The following is a 17257-nucleotide window of genomic DNA, read 5'->3' as shown; positions in this document are numbered from 1 at the left end:
CCTAGGCTGCCTGTTCTGAAGCTCCTGGCAATCCTCCTGCCTCAGCTTCTCGAGTGCTGGGATTTACACCATAGTCCGATTCATTCTTTTAGTATTTAGTTAAATACATTCTTGCAACTGTCAAAGAAACAATGTCTTAGAATTAAGAAAACAAAACAAAACAACAACAACAACAAAAACCCAACCCCAAAACTGGCAAAGTACGCCGCTATGTATCTTTAAATATATATATGTATATATGTGTGTGTGTGTGTGTGTGTGTGTGTGTGTGTGTGTGTGTGTGTACTGGATTGGGATACTGAACTGCCCTGAAGGCTAAACCTCGGTGACTGGTTGGCAGGTTCCACCGGTCTAATCCCTTAACTAAGGAAAATGCTTAACCTCAGGGCTCTGAATTCAGTCCCGGGCAGCGCACGCGAGCGAGAGCGCAGCTTGGACCTCGGCGCGCTCCGTAGCGCCCACCTTCAGGGGCGGGGTTCAATTTGGTCCCGCCCCCTCCCGCTACACGCCGCGGTTGCGAACCACCTTACCGGAGCTGCTCGCTGAGCCTCGGCGGCCGCGGAGATGAAACCAGAGCCGCGGACGCTACCGCCGTCCCCCAACTGGTACTGCGCGCGCTGCAGCGACGCGGCGCCCGGAGGCATCTTTGGCTTCGCTGCCCGGACCTCTGTATTCCTCGTCCGCGTGGGTCCGGGTGCGGGCGCGAGCCCAGGGGCACCCCCGTTTCGAGGTGAGCCCCCCACGGGTCGGCGCAGTCTTTTCCGCCTTGCTCTCCGGGGTTTGTAGGTCGCCGGCTCGTACCACGGGCGCACGTGGGGCCATTACGCTCGGAGGGGCTGGCCCGGGCTAGATCCGGCGTTTACCGCGCTCCTGGCCTTCCTCCCTTGCCAAGGCCTCACCGGCCCCTAGGATGCCCCTTAGGCTGGGGGCTGTTCTCGGTTCCCTGCTCCCGCTGAGTGATTACAGGATGCTGATTTCTGTAGGATGAATGGGGTGAGTCTGAATTTGCGCCAGATGCGATGATGCTTGTCTGTGATTCCCAGCAACATGGGAGGCTGAGGCTGGAGGATTGCCGCGCGTTCAAAGCCAGCCTAGGCTACATAAGTGAGTTCCAGGCCAACCTTAGCAAGACCCTGACACAAAAGAAAAATGAAGCAAACAAAAACCAGGGTTTTGATGATGCCTTGTGTTATGAAATATCATCTTGTTCTATTCCTGATGACCTATGGCAAGATTAAGTAAAAACCGCTTTCACGTTCACCTGTGGACTAAGACTAGTCCTCAGCCTGCGAACTTGGCCCGATTCATCTGCGTGTTGTTCATCCAGCAGCATGCTGTCTGATGGTCTGGGTAGTGGTTTAGTTAAACAAGTCTGGCCTTCTGGCTTTACTTCCAGTTGTAGGAGAGTTGGTGGGACACACCGAAAGAGTATCCGGCTTCACTTTTTCTCATCACCCTGGACAATACAACCTCTGCGCCACCAGCTCAGATGATGGGACAGTGAAGATCTGGGATGTAGAGACTAGGGCAGTGGTGGCAGAGCACTCACTGCATCAGGTAACGGTTCATCCCGAGTCCTCAGTGTTTTAATACGTCTCATCCATGTGATGGAATGTTAATAATTTGTGTTCATTAGTTAGATGTGTTGGAAGGTCTTCCAAAACCTTCTTTTAAAGATGCATTTTTTTTTTTTTTTGAAAGCAGAGCTTAAAGTAGGGAATGTAACTCAGTCAGTAGAGTGATTACGTAGCATACACAGAGCCCTGGGTTCAACCCCCAGAACTGTGTAAGTGGGCATGATGGTGCACACCTATAATCCTAGCACTTGGGAAATAGAGGCAGAAAGATGAGGATTTCAAGGCCTGTCTGAGGGTGAGGGGAGCAGACAGACCACAAGTTAACTATGCTACCTATTTATAAAACTAATACTAAATTCATACATGTAGTCACTATGTCTTTTATGTATATGGGTAGTTTTTCTTTTTCTTTCTTTCTTTTTTTTGGTTTTTCGAGACAGTGTTTCTCTGGAGCCTTTGGAGCCTGCCCTGGAGCTCACTCTATAGACCAGGCTGGCCTCTGCCTCCTGAGTGCTGGGATTGAAGGCATCCACGACCACTGCCTGGCATGGGTAGTTTTTCTATGTGTATGTCTGCGCACCAGAAGAGGGCATTCAGACCCCATTATAGACAGGTGTGAGGTACCTTGTGAGTTCTGGAAATCAAACCCAGGGCCTCTGAAAGAGCATCCAGTGCCCTTAACCACTGAGCCATCTCTCTAGCCCCTGGTCATTAATTCTTATCTGTGGCTGCTTTCATGATACAACAGCAGAGTTGAACAGTGACAGTGTCCTTTGTAGGACAGAAGCATGACCGACAGAGTCAGTACTTTATATAAATTAAACACCCGGGCAGATAAGATGGCTTCCCAGGTCAAAGTGCTTGTCACATAAGCCTGATGGCCTGAGTTTTGATAATTTGTTTTCTTTCATTTTATTTTGTGTGTGTATGAGTATTTTGCCTGTGTGCCTGGTGTCTGTGGTGATGAGAAGAGGTGAGAACTGAAGTTACTGAAGATTGTTGGCCGCCATCTGGGTGCCGGGAACAAGTGCCCTTAGCCACTGGGCCCTCTCTCCAGCTCCCTGGGTAGTTTAATCTCTGGGACCCACATAAGAGTAGGAGACGACTGGCTCCATGAGTAGTCAACTGACTGCCATGCTCAGCTGTGGCACACGCTCCCCACAGCCCGATCAAAATGAAACAAAAAACAGCACCTTTGGGGCTCAGTGGGTGAATGAGAGAGTGCTTCCTGCTCTCCCAAAGGACCCAAGTTGGATTTCCATCACTCACGTGGTTTCTGTCACTCACAACCTGCTCCAGAGAACTCTGCAGCCTCCACATACAAACACATGGCATGAGTTTGCACAAACATACATAAATAAAGGTGTGTGTATGAGTGTGTCCAGAAAGCCAGGCATGGCAATCGTAGTGTACTCAAGAGACTGAAGCAGGAGGATCACTCTGAGTTCCAGGCCACGCTGGACTACAGAATGAGGCTGTGTCTCAAAAACACACAAAACGTTCTCACTTTGGATTTAATAAATTACTATACAGGTAGTTATAGCACATTTCCAAAGTGCCTGTAATGTGCCTCACGGTAGGCTAGTTTATAGTACAACACTGACAGGTGAGACTCATCTGACTTTGCTTTGTTTGAAGCATACAATATCAGCACTGCATTGGTCTCCAACGGTTAAGGACTTAATAGTCTCTGGGGATGAGAAAGGAGTTGTTTTCTGTTACTGGCTTAACAGAAATGACAGCCAGCACCTCTTCACGGAGCCCAGGACCATTTTCTGTCTTACGTGTTCGCCTCATCATGAAGATTTAGTAGCCATTGGGTGAGTACCAAGTACTATGCTGTCTGTTGATGGTTTATCTGTTGATGGTTTGGTTTAACTTATGGTCCTGCTTTTCATTCTCCTTGCCTTGTATGCCTCAGTCCTCAGAGAAAGCCTGCTGTCCTGGTGTCATGTGATCTCTAGATCCATGCTTTTCTCCACTGCCCCTCTTATCATGATACTATGTTTTCTCCCCTCTTTCCATCTAATTTTTCCAGTCACCCTCCAAATGTTAGTAGCGTGTTCTTTCTTTCTTGGCTAACTTATACTATTCTTGGATGTGACATTAACTCCAGAGTGTCTGCGCTGGGTCTGGCACCACAAACCTGAACTAGGGATACATATATCCTAACATGCACCTCACAAACAGAACAGACAAAGCCAGCTTTATGATACCATTTATGATGCTTTTGGATGTACAAAATAAAATTGTCTCTTACTTGGAAACATTTATAAAGAAAGTCTAGGGATGCTTGATTACAAATCAGAAACATTGGCTACCTTCTCTGAAAGCAAAGCAGAAATTTGGTAGGAGGAGGTATAAACTGGTGGTTAAATTTTTTTTTTTTCCCTTAAGCCAGGTAGTAGATACTTGAAGGCACTGGTTCTCAACCTTCCTAATACTACTACCCTTTAATATTCTTCTTGTGTTGTGGTGACCCCCAACCATAAAATTGTTTTTGTTGCTACTTTGTAACTAATTTTGCTACTGTTAATGAATCGTAATGTAAATATCTGATGGTTTTAGGCTACACTATGAAAGGGTCGTGATTCAGATTGAGAACTGCTAGTGTAAGGTTTGCTGGTTGGTTGGTGTTTGTTTGTTTGTTTTTAACATGGATGGATATTTTACCTGCATGTTTGTGCACCATGTGCTTGCAGTGCCCTAGGAGACCAGAAGAGGGCATCAGATCCTTTAGGATGAGAGTCTGATTGTGAGCCCCCTTGCGGTGCTGGGGCTTGAGGACCTCTGGAAGAACAGCCAGTGCTCTCAACTGCTGAGCTATCACTCCAGTCCCCATAGATAATTTTTAATGTGTCCAAAATAATGCACTTTTAAAAAAGCTATTAGAATTTCTCATTTTCTTATCAATTCATAGATTAATGCGTAGAACAAATACAGCTCTAGGGTACAGTATGTCTTAGGGCTTCTGTTGGTTTGAAGAAACACCATGACCACGGCACCTCTTAGAAAGCATTTAATTGGGGCTGGTTTACAGTTCAGAGGTTTAGTCCATTATTCTCATGGCAGGAAGCATGGTAATGTGCAGGCAGACATGGTGCTGGAGAAGGAGGTGAGGGCTCTACATCTTGATCTGGAGGCAACAGGAAAAGACTGCCACACTGGGTGTGGCTTGAGCATCTGAGACCTCAAAGCCCACCCCCAATGACATACTCTTCCACCAAGGCCACATCTATTCCAACAAGACCACAGCTCCTAATAGTGCCATTCCCTGTGGGCCAAGCATTCAAACACTTGAGTCAGTGGGGGCCATTTCTGTTCAAACCACCACACAATGTAACAGTTCTAGTTAGGTTTGTAAGTGGAAAGTATTATCAATTGTAGAGCTAAAGATGTAGCTCCTCTGGTAGAGTGCTTGTCTAGCATGTGCAAAGTCCTGGGTTCAGTTCCCCAGTACTGCATTAAGCAAATATGGGAGGTGGATGCAGGAAAATCAGAAGTTCCTTGGTATAGTGGGATTGTGGCCAGTCTAGGATGTATTAGGCTATCTCAAAAAAAGAAGAAAAAAAGTTTTGTTAGTGAGCTGTCTTTATTTTTTAGTAACATTTCTAAATAATTTGTTTCACCTTTCAGGGCAGCAGCAATACATACAAGTGTAAATCCAGTGGGTCCTGGGAGGAGGGAGTGGGGAAGAGGGGGGAGTCGTGTCTTTTGAGTTAGCATCAGCCCTGGAGGTCTGCAAATGGCTGTAAAAAGAGGCAGGGCATGGTGGGAAGGAGTCTTCAGAGAAGAGAGTGGAATCTAGAGTCTCAGGCCAAGCTTGTGGAGGATTTGGGCTGGTATCTGAAGAGACAGGAAGAAAAGGGAAGGTTCTGCTGCTTGGGTTAGAGCTCAGAAAGGTGCGTGGCTTAGCAGTGCGACTCTGCAGGCCCCTGCAATATTTCTAACTTACTTTTCAGCTACAAGGATGGGATAGTGGTTATCATTGACATCAGTAAGAAAGGAGAAGTCATTCACAGGCTTCGGGGTCATGATGATGAAATCCACTCCATAGCCTGGTGTCCTCTGTCTGGTGAAGACTGCTTATCCATACACCAAGAGGAAAACTCAGGTAAGACGATCCCAAGAGCTTCTGTTCTCTTTAGACCTGAAGAACTAAGTGTAGGAAGGGTTGCAACTCCTGAATTATATGTAAAACTCGAGCCTCGTAGATCAGACTAGGAAAGGGAGAGTTGAGTTTTGGGAAGTCACTTTTTCCTGTCACAAGTGTGTGGTCACTGTAAATTACAAATTAAATTGCCATCTCTCTCCTAGAAGAACCCACCATTCCCAATGGGAAACTGATAACAGAAACACCCATTACAAAAGGCTGTTACTTAGCCACAGGAAGCAAGGATCAGACCATTCGAATCTGGAGCTGCTCCCGAGGACGAGGTAAGGTTGATTGATGCCCATTGTTGTCCTGCGTTCATTTCTGCTGCTAAAATAACCACAACAAACCAACTTGAAGGGAGTAAGAGTATATTCAGCCAAACTCCAGGTTTGGTTATCATTCTATTATTTTTTTTTTAAAGAATGATTTGCTTTTATGTGTATGGGTGTTTTGCATACCCATGTCTGTGTACTATGTATGTGCTCATGGAGGCCAGAAGAAGGCATTGGATCCTCTAGGAACTGGAGTTATAAACTGTTCTTGGTCACCATTTGGGTACTGGAAACTGAACCTGACATTTCTAGAAAAGCAAGAAGTCCTCTTAACTGATGAGCCATTTTTCTCCAGTCCCCCTGCAGTCCATTGTTTTAGAGAAGTCAGAATGAACTTGAAGCATTACATCCACAGTTTGGGGGTTGCGGGAGACGCCTGCACACCTACCGTTCGGCTTTCTCTGCTCTTAGGCAGGTCAGGACCTAACCCAAGGATGATGCCACCCGATTGTAGGTGTTTCTAGCTTCCTCTCTGCTCGGATAAAAGGAAGGATGGTTTTATTTCAGCTTATAGGTTGCAGTCTGTCAAGGCAGGAATTTGAAGCAGAAACCATCCAATGGAGGAATGCCACATGGTGGCTCACTCCCTGACTTATGCTTAGCTGGCTTTCTTGTACAGCCTGGGACCATCATCTACTGAAGGATACATCATAGTCAGCTGGGCCCTCCTGTATCTGTTGTCAATCAAGACAGTCCCCACAGACATGCTTAGAGGCCAAACTAACTTAGATAATACCTCATTGAGACTCTCTTCCCAGGTTTTCTGTATTCTGTCTCAGTGTCTGTCTCTTTGGTGGCAAATTCTGTCCTGCTAAAGTAGTTTGCTACTTGTTCATCTTATTCCAAGAATATCATCTGTCCAAAATCTGTTACCAGGAAGTTGTTGTCTCTTGTATCCTGGTTAGAGCTCTCTGTTCTGGACATCTGGCCTTCATTTCTTCTGTATTCTGGTGTTGTCCAGAAGGCAAGGACCCCTGCTTTACTGAAGGAGTCATGCTTGCCATGCAAAGCAAGACTATTCTAGAACTTGCTATGTAGACCAAGGTGACCTCAGACTCACAGAGATCCACCTGAGAGCAAGATCTTTACTGTAAGAACAGGACTGGTGGCTTTCCTTGACTCTTAAGAATGGAAAAAACCCAAGTTGTAACTCCAAGAGACAGATGCAGGGCAGACCCAGAATGCCAACTGTGCACATGAACAAGCTTGCTGCGTTCACATTTTTATTTATTGCTGTTGGGTAGAGGGCATGTGCGTTTGAGGGTCAGGCAGCTCTGAAGTCGGTTCTCTCCTCATAACCTTTATGTGGGTTCTGGGAATCAGACTCAGGTCATCAGATTTGTGTGGCGAGCACTCTGACCACTGAACTATGTTGCCAGCATCACCACTTTGTTCAAATGAACCTAAACACACCTCCCCAGCTGGACCTCCCAGGATACCTGTCTGAGGATCCCTGAACATGATGGCTGTGCACAGTGGTCCTGGATTCCCCTTGTACAGCAGACCTCTGGAGAGTACTGGAAAGTTCAGTTTTCTGGACCCCACTTGGGATCTCCTGAATTGGATCTCTGAACTCAGATCCTGACACGTGTATTTGTAATGCTTTGCTTGTTCTGCTCAACAGTACAGCTCTCTGGGTCAGTAGTAGTGGGGGTTTCCCTGACACTGGGCGTCGACTGCCAGATCTGCCCACTAGAGTTATAGCCAACTAGGACTGGTTCTCAACCTGGGGGTCAGACCCTTTGAAGGGCAAATGACCTTTTTTTGGGTGGAGGGTCGCATATCCGATATCCTGCATATCAGATACTTACATTACAATTCATAGCAGTAGCAAAATTACAGGTATGAAGTAGCAATGAGAATAATGTTATGGTCGGAAGTCCCCACAACCTGAGGGACTGTGTTAAAGGGTCACAGCGTCAGGAAGGTTGAGAACCGCTGCCCTAGGAGAATTCCACTGTCCTGCAGTTGTTGAAAATCTCAGGTCGGTTCTCATTCTAATTAGGAACTTATTTTTCCACACACAAATATTCCCATGTGAGTATGTTCATATGTATGCACATGCATCTGCAGGCCAAAGGATAACCTTTGGTGTTATTTCTCAGGTGCCATTTAAAGACACGAATTCTCACTGATCTGGAACTTAATAAGTCGGTTAGGCTGAATGGTTAGCCAGAGGACTCTGCTTCTGCCTCCCTAGCACTTAGACAAGCATGTGCTACCATGCTTGATTTTTTTTTTTTTTTTTTTTAAATATGGGTCCTGAAGATCAAACTCAAGTTTCAGTGCTTGCAGGGCATCACTTTATGAAGTGGGCTGTCTCCCCAGCCTGTCCCAGATGAAGATACTCCTAATTTTTCATGTTTCTGGATAGCCTGTAAAAGCTTGTTTGACCTAAATAGCTAGATTGGAATTAACCTCTGTCTTAGTGTGTCTCCATAACAAAAGGAGGTGTTCCTTCTTGTGCGCACATATTTGGAGGTGATGTTGGGTGTCTTCCTCAGTTCTTCATGTTTGTTTGGTGGTAGTTGTTTCTCTCGGCCTTGGTTTTTGAGACAGAATCTCATGAACCTGCCCCTCAGTGATGAGGCTAGACTAGCAGCTGGCCAGCAAGCTCCTGGGATCTGCCTGTGTCTGCGCCCACACTGCAGCAGACTTCTTCTTTTGAGTGGGTGCTGGGGCCTGAGTTGAGGTCTTCCAGCTCTTCACTGAGTCACCTAGCCCCCAGGTGTTCCTAGAATTTAACCTAACAGCTGTGGACCCTGAAGTTGAGGCTTTCGGGGAGAGGTTCCTCTTTCACTGTTAGGAGAGCGCACTGACTCTCTTCTAATTTACAGGTATAATGGTTTTGAAATTGCCCTTTCTGAAGAGAAGAGGCGGTGGCGTGGACCCAACAGTTAAAGAACGCCTTTGGTTGACACTTCATTGGCCCAAAAACCAGCCAACACAGCTGGTATCCAGTTGTTTTGGGTAAGTCTTGGGGCTCTGCTTTCTAATAAATACTGTTTTCCTGTTCAGATTTGTAAATTCCCCAGGCTTATTATATGTTCAGAAAATGGAGAAATCGGTGGCCCACACCTGTAATCCCAGCGCTTGGGAGGCAGAGGCAAGCAGATCTCAAGTTCGAGGCCAGCCTGGTCTACAGAGAGAGTTCCAGGACAGCCAGGGCTACACAGAGAGACTCTGTCTTGGAAAAAAAGAAAAGAAAATGGAGACATAACCAGGGTTTATGTTATCATTATAATTCATCTTTTTTTTTTTTTTTAAGACAGGGTCTCACTTATGGCACAGATTGACCTAGAACTCAGGATCCTCCTGCCTCAGCTTCTCAGGTGCCTCACTGTGCCCAGCCATCTTGGCACAATAAATGAAAATTTGTGAGGCCTGTGCTGTTTATTAGCAGAACTGTGGCTCCTTGGGGTATCTTTACAGGCTGAGCCATCTCTTTGCTCCGCGCGCGCGCGCGCACACACACACACACACGTACGTACATGCTAGTTGAAAACCCTAGGTGGTTTGACTTGAGTTGCTCTGTAAACCAGGTTCAGTTTATTGGTGTAAGTCACTGATAAAACTCACCTATTTATACGGATATTCAAGAGGGTACAGTTGAGATTCTCAGGGCAGCATGTGGGAGAGAAGAGGCCTCTCCAGTCCTTATTTGACTTTTATTGTTACACGCATGTAATTGATGAAGCCATTGGTGACCAGCTTATCTTGATCCCTCCCCTTTCTTAACATTGGACTGCAAGCCACTCCTCTGTCCTGTCTGGGTCTGTGGAGTGACCAGCCTACATCTTTCAGGCACCTTGAGGCTACAGCTATCAGCTTCATGTGCAAAAGATACTGCTTCAGAGATGCAGGCCAGAAAAGAGCAAAGACTGTATTTTACAGTGCCAAAGACACTGAGAGAGTTCTACAGGCTAATTCCTTCCTTTTAAATAAGACATTCATCCGGGCGGTGGTGGCGCATGCCTGTAATCCCAGCACTCAGGAGGCAGAGGCAGGTGGATCTCTGTGAGTTCGAGGCCAGCCTGGTCTACAAAGCGAGTTCCAGGACAGCCTCCAAAGCTATAGAGAAACCCTGTCTTGAAAAACCATAAATAAACAAACAAACAAATAAATAAATAAGGCATACAGAAAAGCATGCAAATTACCCAGAATGTTAGCCACACCCCCTCCTTACATCTACCAACTCAAAAATGATAACTCTTGAAGTTTGCAAGTTTTGGTTGACTTTTATAAATTAAAGCTAAATATGAAGAGAAATGTCTTTAAAAGATAGTTCATGGACATGGTAGCCCATGCCTAAAATAATCAGTCCTCCGGAGGCTAAGGCAGAATCATCTCCAGGCTAGCCTGGCATATATAGCAAGACTCTCTCTCTTAAAAAAAAAAAATTTTTAAAGATTTATTCGTATGTGCATTGGTATTTTGCCTGCATTGCCTGTATATCTGTGTGAGGGTGCCAGGTTTCCTGGAACTGGAGTTACAGATAGTTATGAGCTACCGTGTGGGTGCTGGGAATTGAACCTGGGTCCTCTGGAAGAGCAGCCGGTATCTTAACCACTGAGCCATCTGTCCAACCCCTCAAACAACTTTTCAAAAAGGTAGTCCTGTACATTGAAATTTCAAGAGTAAAAGCACCTGTGTCCTTCCCTCCGCCGCCTTCCAGAGGCTTCCTTCTCCCTCCTGTAGAGAAGAGTAAAGGGCACGTGTTGCGTTGCTTTGCTTTGTTTTAAATATTTCAAAGACTTCCTTATTTACTGTGTGTGTTTGCGCATGTGTGCCGTGGCATGTGTGTGGAGTTGAGGGGACAGCTTTGAGGACTTGGTTCTCTCTTTGCATCATGTGGATTCCAGAGATAGGACTCAGGGCAGACTTGAAGCAAGTGCTTTACCCATGGAACCACATCACCAGCCCTTTGTTTATATTTGTTGTTGGTGCTTGTTTGTTGGGAACGGGTATCACTGTAGTTGTGGCTAGCCTGGAACTCTGTATAGATCAGGAGGGTCTCAAACTCAGGGCTCCACCGCCTCTGCCTCCCAAGTGCTGGCATCAAGAGTGTGCACTGCCACACCTGGCCCTTGTTTAATGTTTGAAGGGTCTCACTTTGTAGTAGAGCCGTCCTTGAACTTGTGATCCTCCTGCCTCAGCTGTCCCAGTAACTGAGTTCAGAAAGGTACACACCACCATACCTCACACAAAAAGAGTTTGTTTTTGTTTTTCAGGGGTGGGGATAGGCAGGTTCTGTATGGCTGTGGCTGTCTTGGAACTTGCTCTGTAGACCAGGAAATTACAAGGCTCCACCTCTGTCTCCTGAGTGCTGAGATTCTAGGCATGCACCACTGCCACCCGGCGAAACAGTTCTGTTTGGGCACACATTGAATTGTAAAACAAAGTGTGGCCACCAAGGGGGGGGGGGGGGCGTGCAGCAGCCCAGCAGTTGGGTCCAATAGTTTAAGCTGGTTTTAAGCTCTGTCAGAAGCTCCTCAGCCCATTTGTAGATTCTGGAAGAGTATTTCCCATGGCCGATTCCGTTCTCCTTGTGAGAGCTTCCTGTCAGGGAGCCTCTTGAGCTGAGAAAAGGACTTAGTCTCTCTCCTCAACCATACTAACCTTTTGGACTCCCAAGCAACCAAGGGAGCATTTATCACATTCTTCTACCACTGAGGTTCTAGAGCTGGCTAGACAACCGCAGTGTGACTAGCTGGTGAGAGGTGTGCTCTTGTTCTTTCAGAGGTGAGCTGCTGCTGTGGGACCTCACCCAGTCATGGAGACGGAAGTACACGCTCTTCAGCACCTCAGCAGAAGGGCAGAATCACTCCAGAATCGTGTTCAATTTGTGTCCTCTGAAGACTGAGGATGGCAAGCAGCTGCTACTGTCCACATCCATGGACAGAGATGTAAGACATGGTTTCTGCCTTTGTTCAGAAATGTGGTGTGTCACAGGGCCAGGGTTGGAAGGTGTCTGTCCTCATCCACATCTCTGCATTCCAGTTCAGAGCCCCTACTATCAAGGAGCTGGATGTGGCAACAGCAGAGGCTGTGAAGAGCGGCCAGAGGCACTGTTGTGGTTTTTTGAGACAGGGTTTCTCTATGTAGACTTGCCTGTCCTAGAACTTGCTCTGTAGATCAGGCTGGCCTCGAACTCACAGAGATCCGCCTGGCTCTGCCTCAGTGCTGGGATTAAAGGCGTGTGCCACCGCCACCCGGCTAGAGACACTTTTTGGAGACGTGTCTCTAGCCTAGTCTGGCTTTGAATTCCCCATTACCTTGAACCTCTGCTCCTTTTGCCTCCACCTCCTAAGTGCCGTAACCACACCTGGTTGTACTGGGCATTGGAGCCACGGCTTCATGGTAAGCAGATGCTCTACCAGCTAAGCTGCAGCTCTAGCCCTGGATTTAGGCTAGATTTCTCCTGCACACCCCCAGGTGTGAAATGCATGACTTGTCAGACAGCAGCTCTTTGTGGAGGCCATTCACGTTCTTCCAGAGTTGTGAGAGAGGTGGTTAGCAGTGCCGTGACCTGGGGAGATGGCAAGCCTGAGTTCTCCGTTATTGACTGGGCTGCAGGGTGCCAATTCACTGAACATGCCTGGGAGTGGATGTACTCCTAGAGAGATTTGAGCTTTGTGATATATTGCAGATTTGTTTGCTCATAAGAGAAGCTTCTTCCAGTTCCATCTGGAAGAATTAAATCCATTTGAAATATTAACCCCTGTTTCTTTGCTTTTTGAACCTTTACTCTTTTTTTAGGTAAAATGTTGGGACATGGCCACCCTGGAGTGCTGCTGGACATTGCCTTCTCTTGGAGGTTTTGCCTATAGCCTGGCCTTTTCTCCTGTGGACGTGGGCTGCCTGGCCATAGGTGTTGGGGACGGCATGATCCGGGTGTGGAATACACTCTCCATAAAGAACAATTACGATGTGAAAAACTTCTGGCAAGGAGTCAAGTCCAAGGTTACAGCGGTAAGGGGACTTCTTGGAGAATTTTTTCCAGATTCTTTTTAGATACTGCTGGAAATCAAAGGATGTTTAAAGGTATCTGTGATGAAACAGGAACTTCTCACTGTCTAAACTCTGAATGGTGGGGACTCTTTCATCAGCTCAGAGTGCTGTGAGATGGCTTAAATGTTTGAGGTATGTGGGATTGGCCCTGGGTTGTATTGAACAGTCAGAATGCAGTGATTTTAACTGTTTCTGTTCTTCTTACCACATTTATTTGTTGTGGGAGTCCAGCTCCCACTTTTTGAAGAGTTCTTAGGTGGAGGAGAAAGGAATTAGGAAATGATAGAAAGGGAGACCTAGCCGACGAGAGGAAAAACAGAAACACAGGATAGCTTCGGGAGGGCCTGGATCAATACCCAACAGCCTCATCCTTTATTGAAAAGGGCTTTTTATAATATGCCCAGGGGAGAGGCAAAAGACCTCCCCCTTGCAAGCACACTGCACAGCCAAGTGTGCTTCCAAACACCTGGTAATCACGCCCGTGGCCAAATCATCCCCTTATGCAGCTCTGCTGGCTAAAGCAAGCTCAGATTCTCGCACCCTGAGTAATTTCTTACTAGGAAGCCTCTGGGCTCCCACAGTTTGTATGTTGTGGGAGTCAGTTCATCCCTCTTCATGTGGGTCCTGGGAGGTTGAACTCAGGTGGTGAAGCTTGGAAGCAAGAGCTTTTGGGGGGGGGGGGTTTGAAACAGGGTTTCCCTGTGTAGCTTTGTGCCTTTCCTGGAACTCACTCTGTAGCCCAGGTTGGCCTCGAACTCACAGAGATCCGCCTGGCTCTGCCTCCCGAGTGCTAGGACTAAAGGCGTGCGCCACCACTGCCCAGTGGAAGCAAGGGCTTTTTACCTGCGGCATCCTTACTGGCCCTTCTTGTTTTAACCCTTTTGTTCTTACTGAACAATGAGAATGAAGAGCAAGAAACTTTCCCATGAGACTGTCAGGACTGCAGACTGGCTCCTCTCTGGGTACTCCTCTCTTATTTGGAAACTTCTCTTGTAGCTGTGCTGGCACCCAAACAAGGAGGGCTGCTTGGCGTTCGGAACTGATGACGGGAAAGTGGGATTATATGACACCTGTTCCAACAAGTAAGTTTGACTCTCTCTCAGCTCAGTGAGCAGAGCACCTGTGATGTCAGATTGAACTTGGAGTCCAGAACCTGGCCCCCAATAGAGCTGTTATAGAGTAGAATCTTTTGGCTCTGATACTGAGGTTCGGAACTTGGAATTTTCTTTAAAAACTTTTTTGAGAGGCTGAGGATGTAGCTTAGTAGGAAAGACCTTGACTAGCATGCACAGTGTCCTGGACTCATGAACTGAGAGGTAGGGGTGCACATCATTACTTCCAGCATTTGGGAGGTAAAGGCAGAAAGATCAAGGGTTACAGACCAGCGTGATATACACAAGAAACCCTGTCTCAAAAAGGAAGAAAAAGAATGAGAAGAAATTAGCTTTCCAGGTGATGACAGTGTAGCCTGACTGGTATTTAAGAACCATCAACAGGGGCTGGAGAGACGGCTCATGGGTAAGAGCACTGGTTGCTCTTCAGAGGACCTGGGTTCAGTTCCCAGTCCCCACATGGCAGCTCACAACTGTCTGTAACTCCAGTTCCAGGGGATCCAACACTTACACAGACATATGTGCAAGCAAAATACTGTAAAATAAATAAACAAAAACCATGAAATAATTTTTTTTAAGAGCCACCAAGATAAACTGTGGCTTTTTGTACAAAAGTTTCCAGATACATACAAAGCTGCAAGACTAGTGGACATGGGCCTTTTCTGTTTTATCTGTGGTTCTTGATGTCTCCTGCGATCAGTCTCAGAGATAGGGATATAGTTGACTTGTAGAGCATCTGCCTAGCACCAAAAAATACAAAACAAAGATGAGGCTGGGCATGGTGATGCCCACCTTTAATCCCAGCACTTAGGAAGCTGAGGCAGGTAGATCTCTTGAGTTGGAGGCCAGCCTAGTATATATAAAGAGACACTTTTCTCAAAACGAAAACAACCAAAAGCAAGCACAATGTGAAGGTGGTATTCTGTGTAGTTGTAAAGTCCTGTTATGACTGAGAACGTCCAGACTTTTGTGATATGCTGACATCTGGAATTAGACATATTCTGGATATTTTCTGTTTTCTGGGGTCATTTCTGTTGGTTCTTGGTTGTCTCTTAGCTGTCCTTCTCTCTGGAATACCCACTTCTTTCCATAGTGTGGGTGCATTTCCAAATCGTAGCTCATTTTCTGACCTCTTCATCTTGTACTTGTCTGGCTGTTTCTTTTTGGCTGGAATTCATCTCCTGATGCCAGTTTTTCTGTTGCCTACTACTTACTGCATAAGCCGCCTGTCTCTGAATAATCCTTAGAACGGGTGTCCAGATTCTGGAAGAGCCGTGAGCCCAAGTGTGATACGCTCTATGTGTCATATATGGTCTTAGCACTTCTAAAAGAGTGTAAAATAGGGCTGGAGAAATGGCTTAGAGGTTAAGAGTACTGGCTGCTCTTCCAGAGGACCCAGGTTCTGTTCCCTGCACCCACGTGGTGGCTCATAGCTATCTGTAACTCCAGATCCAGGGGATTTGATGCCATCTTCTGACCTCCATGGGCAACCAGGCACATATTTGGTACACAAATGGATACAAAATGCCCATGTTTTTAAAGTCAAAAAATAACTTTTTAAAAAAAGAATATAAAGTAGCTTATGAGTAACTTTTGGTTTTTGGAGATAGGGTTTCTCTATATAACAGTCATGGCTGTCCTGGAACCCGATTTGTAGATCAGGCTGGCCTCAAACTCCTGAGTGCTGGAATTAAGGGCCTGTGCCACCACTGCCCAGCTGTAATCTTTTCTTACTGTTGTTTTGAGATAGGGTCTGGTCCATAGTAGAGGCTGGCCTGCGTCTCCTAGTCCTTCTGTCTCCACCTTGGATGGTCTAGGATCATAGGCATGTATCACCTTATGTAATGTGTTTACTTTAGTGAGTTATCTGACACATACTAAGTCAATCTCCCTTCTTCCTTTGCCTTTCCTATTTATTTATTTTTTTTCTTTTTGAAACAGCATCTCTGTGTATCCGGGGCTGACCTGGAACTCATAGGGATCATCATGTCTGGCCTCCTTTGATCTTTTTTGACTATGACTTCTAGCGAGTTCTAGAGTACATTTGAGGTTTATATTTTTGGCTCAGACTGTATATTGGACACGCCAGCTCTGATTACTTTTTAGACTTGCTTGTTCAGTTCAGCAGCCCCTTGCCACACATGGCTAATGGTACTGAAAGTGATTGAAATTACATGAGTTTAGAAATATAGGTCTTCATTTACACTGGCCGCATTGCAAATCACAAGAGCAACATATGACTCAGAGTGTTCCTTTCTAAATGTGGGAATGAGGTAGAGTCAATGTTCCATGGCATAGGAAGAAGCTGGATGATGGTCTCAATGTGTGTAAATAAAATTCTGCAGGAGCTCATCCATGTTCACTGATTGCATCCTGCTGACTGCTTCACACCACAGCACCCACATGTCTGCAATGCCTGACCTGCCAGTGTCTCTATGGAGAAGGATACAAGAGTCATTTCTACTACAGAGCTACCCTCTCTGCATGTCCTTCCTCCCTCTGCCTTACCTCTCTGTCTCTTTCTTTTCTTTGCTGTGCTAGGGATCTGTTCTACTTACTTTTCTACTGCCCTGATAAGACACCATGACCAAGGTCACTTACAGAATTTCGAGTTTAATTTGGGACTCACCGTTCCAGGGGGTGAGTTCATGATCAGCACGGCAGCAGGCAGGCATGGCACTGGAGCAGTAGCTGAGGCAGAGAGAACTAACCTGGGAATGGTGCTGGCTTTTGAAACTTCAAAGCCCATCTCCAGAGACACACCTTCCCAAACAGGACCAAAAACTCAAACATAGGAACCCTTTGGGACCACTCTCATTGGGACCACCATAGGCCTCATGAATGCTAATCTTCCAAGTCAATTCCCCAGTCTATGTGCAATGCCGTAAGTATTTATGTAGCACCTGTGCTTGCCTACTTCTCCATTTTTGCTGAAATACTGTTTCAAAGGAGTATATAACCAAACCAAACTATGTTGATATAAGTAGCACTAAATCATCCCATAAGCTGAGTGGTCAGCCTACTAGAAGTTAAGCCGTGAGGTAGGACGGAAGGTGTCACTGATAGGTG

The 17257-nt window shown here is 46.2% G+C and overlaps 1 protein-coding gene across 4 annotated transcripts in view; it reads left to right on the top strand.

Moving 5' to 3' along the window:
- The first annotated feature begins 507 nt into the window (after positions 1 to 507).
- Positions 508 to 17257, top strand: part of Gemin5 (gem nuclear organelle associated protein 5) — a 48960-nt gene continuing 32210 nt past the window's right edge. For 2 of the 4 annotated variants that reach the window (XM_036196280.1, XM_036196278.1), the window contains exons 1-9: positions 508 to 730; positions 1397 to 1557; positions 3216 to 3397; positions 5540 to 5691; positions 5898 to 6014; positions 8903 to 9035; positions 11806 to 11971; positions 12825 to 13037; positions 14073 to 14158. In XM_036196280.1, coding sequence (XP_036052173.1) covers positions 565 to 730; positions 1397 to 1557; positions 3216 to 3397; positions 5540 to 5691; positions 5898 to 6014; positions 8903 to 9035; positions 11806 to 11971; positions 12825 to 13037; positions 14073 to 14158 — 1376 coding nt within the window. In that variant the 5' untranslated portion in view covers positions 508 to 564. Of the gene's footprint in view, positions 731 to 1396; positions 1558 to 3215; positions 3398 to 5539; positions 5692 to 5894; positions 6015 to 8902; positions 9036 to 11805; positions 11972 to 12824; positions 13038 to 14072; positions 14159 to 17257 lie in introns of all 4 variants that reach the window. The other 2 variants (XM_036196277.1, XM_036196276.1) reach the window with 1 other exon arrangement.

The sequence above is a fragment of the Onychomys torridus genome, chromosome 8, assembly GCF_903995425.1.
Source record: "Onychomys torridus chromosome 8, mOncTor1.1, whole genome shotgun sequence".
NCBI lineage: Eukaryota > Metazoa > Chordata > Mammalia > Rodentia > Cricetidae > Onychomys > Onychomys torridus.
This window is presented reverse-complemented; position numbering and strand designations above follow the sequence as displayed.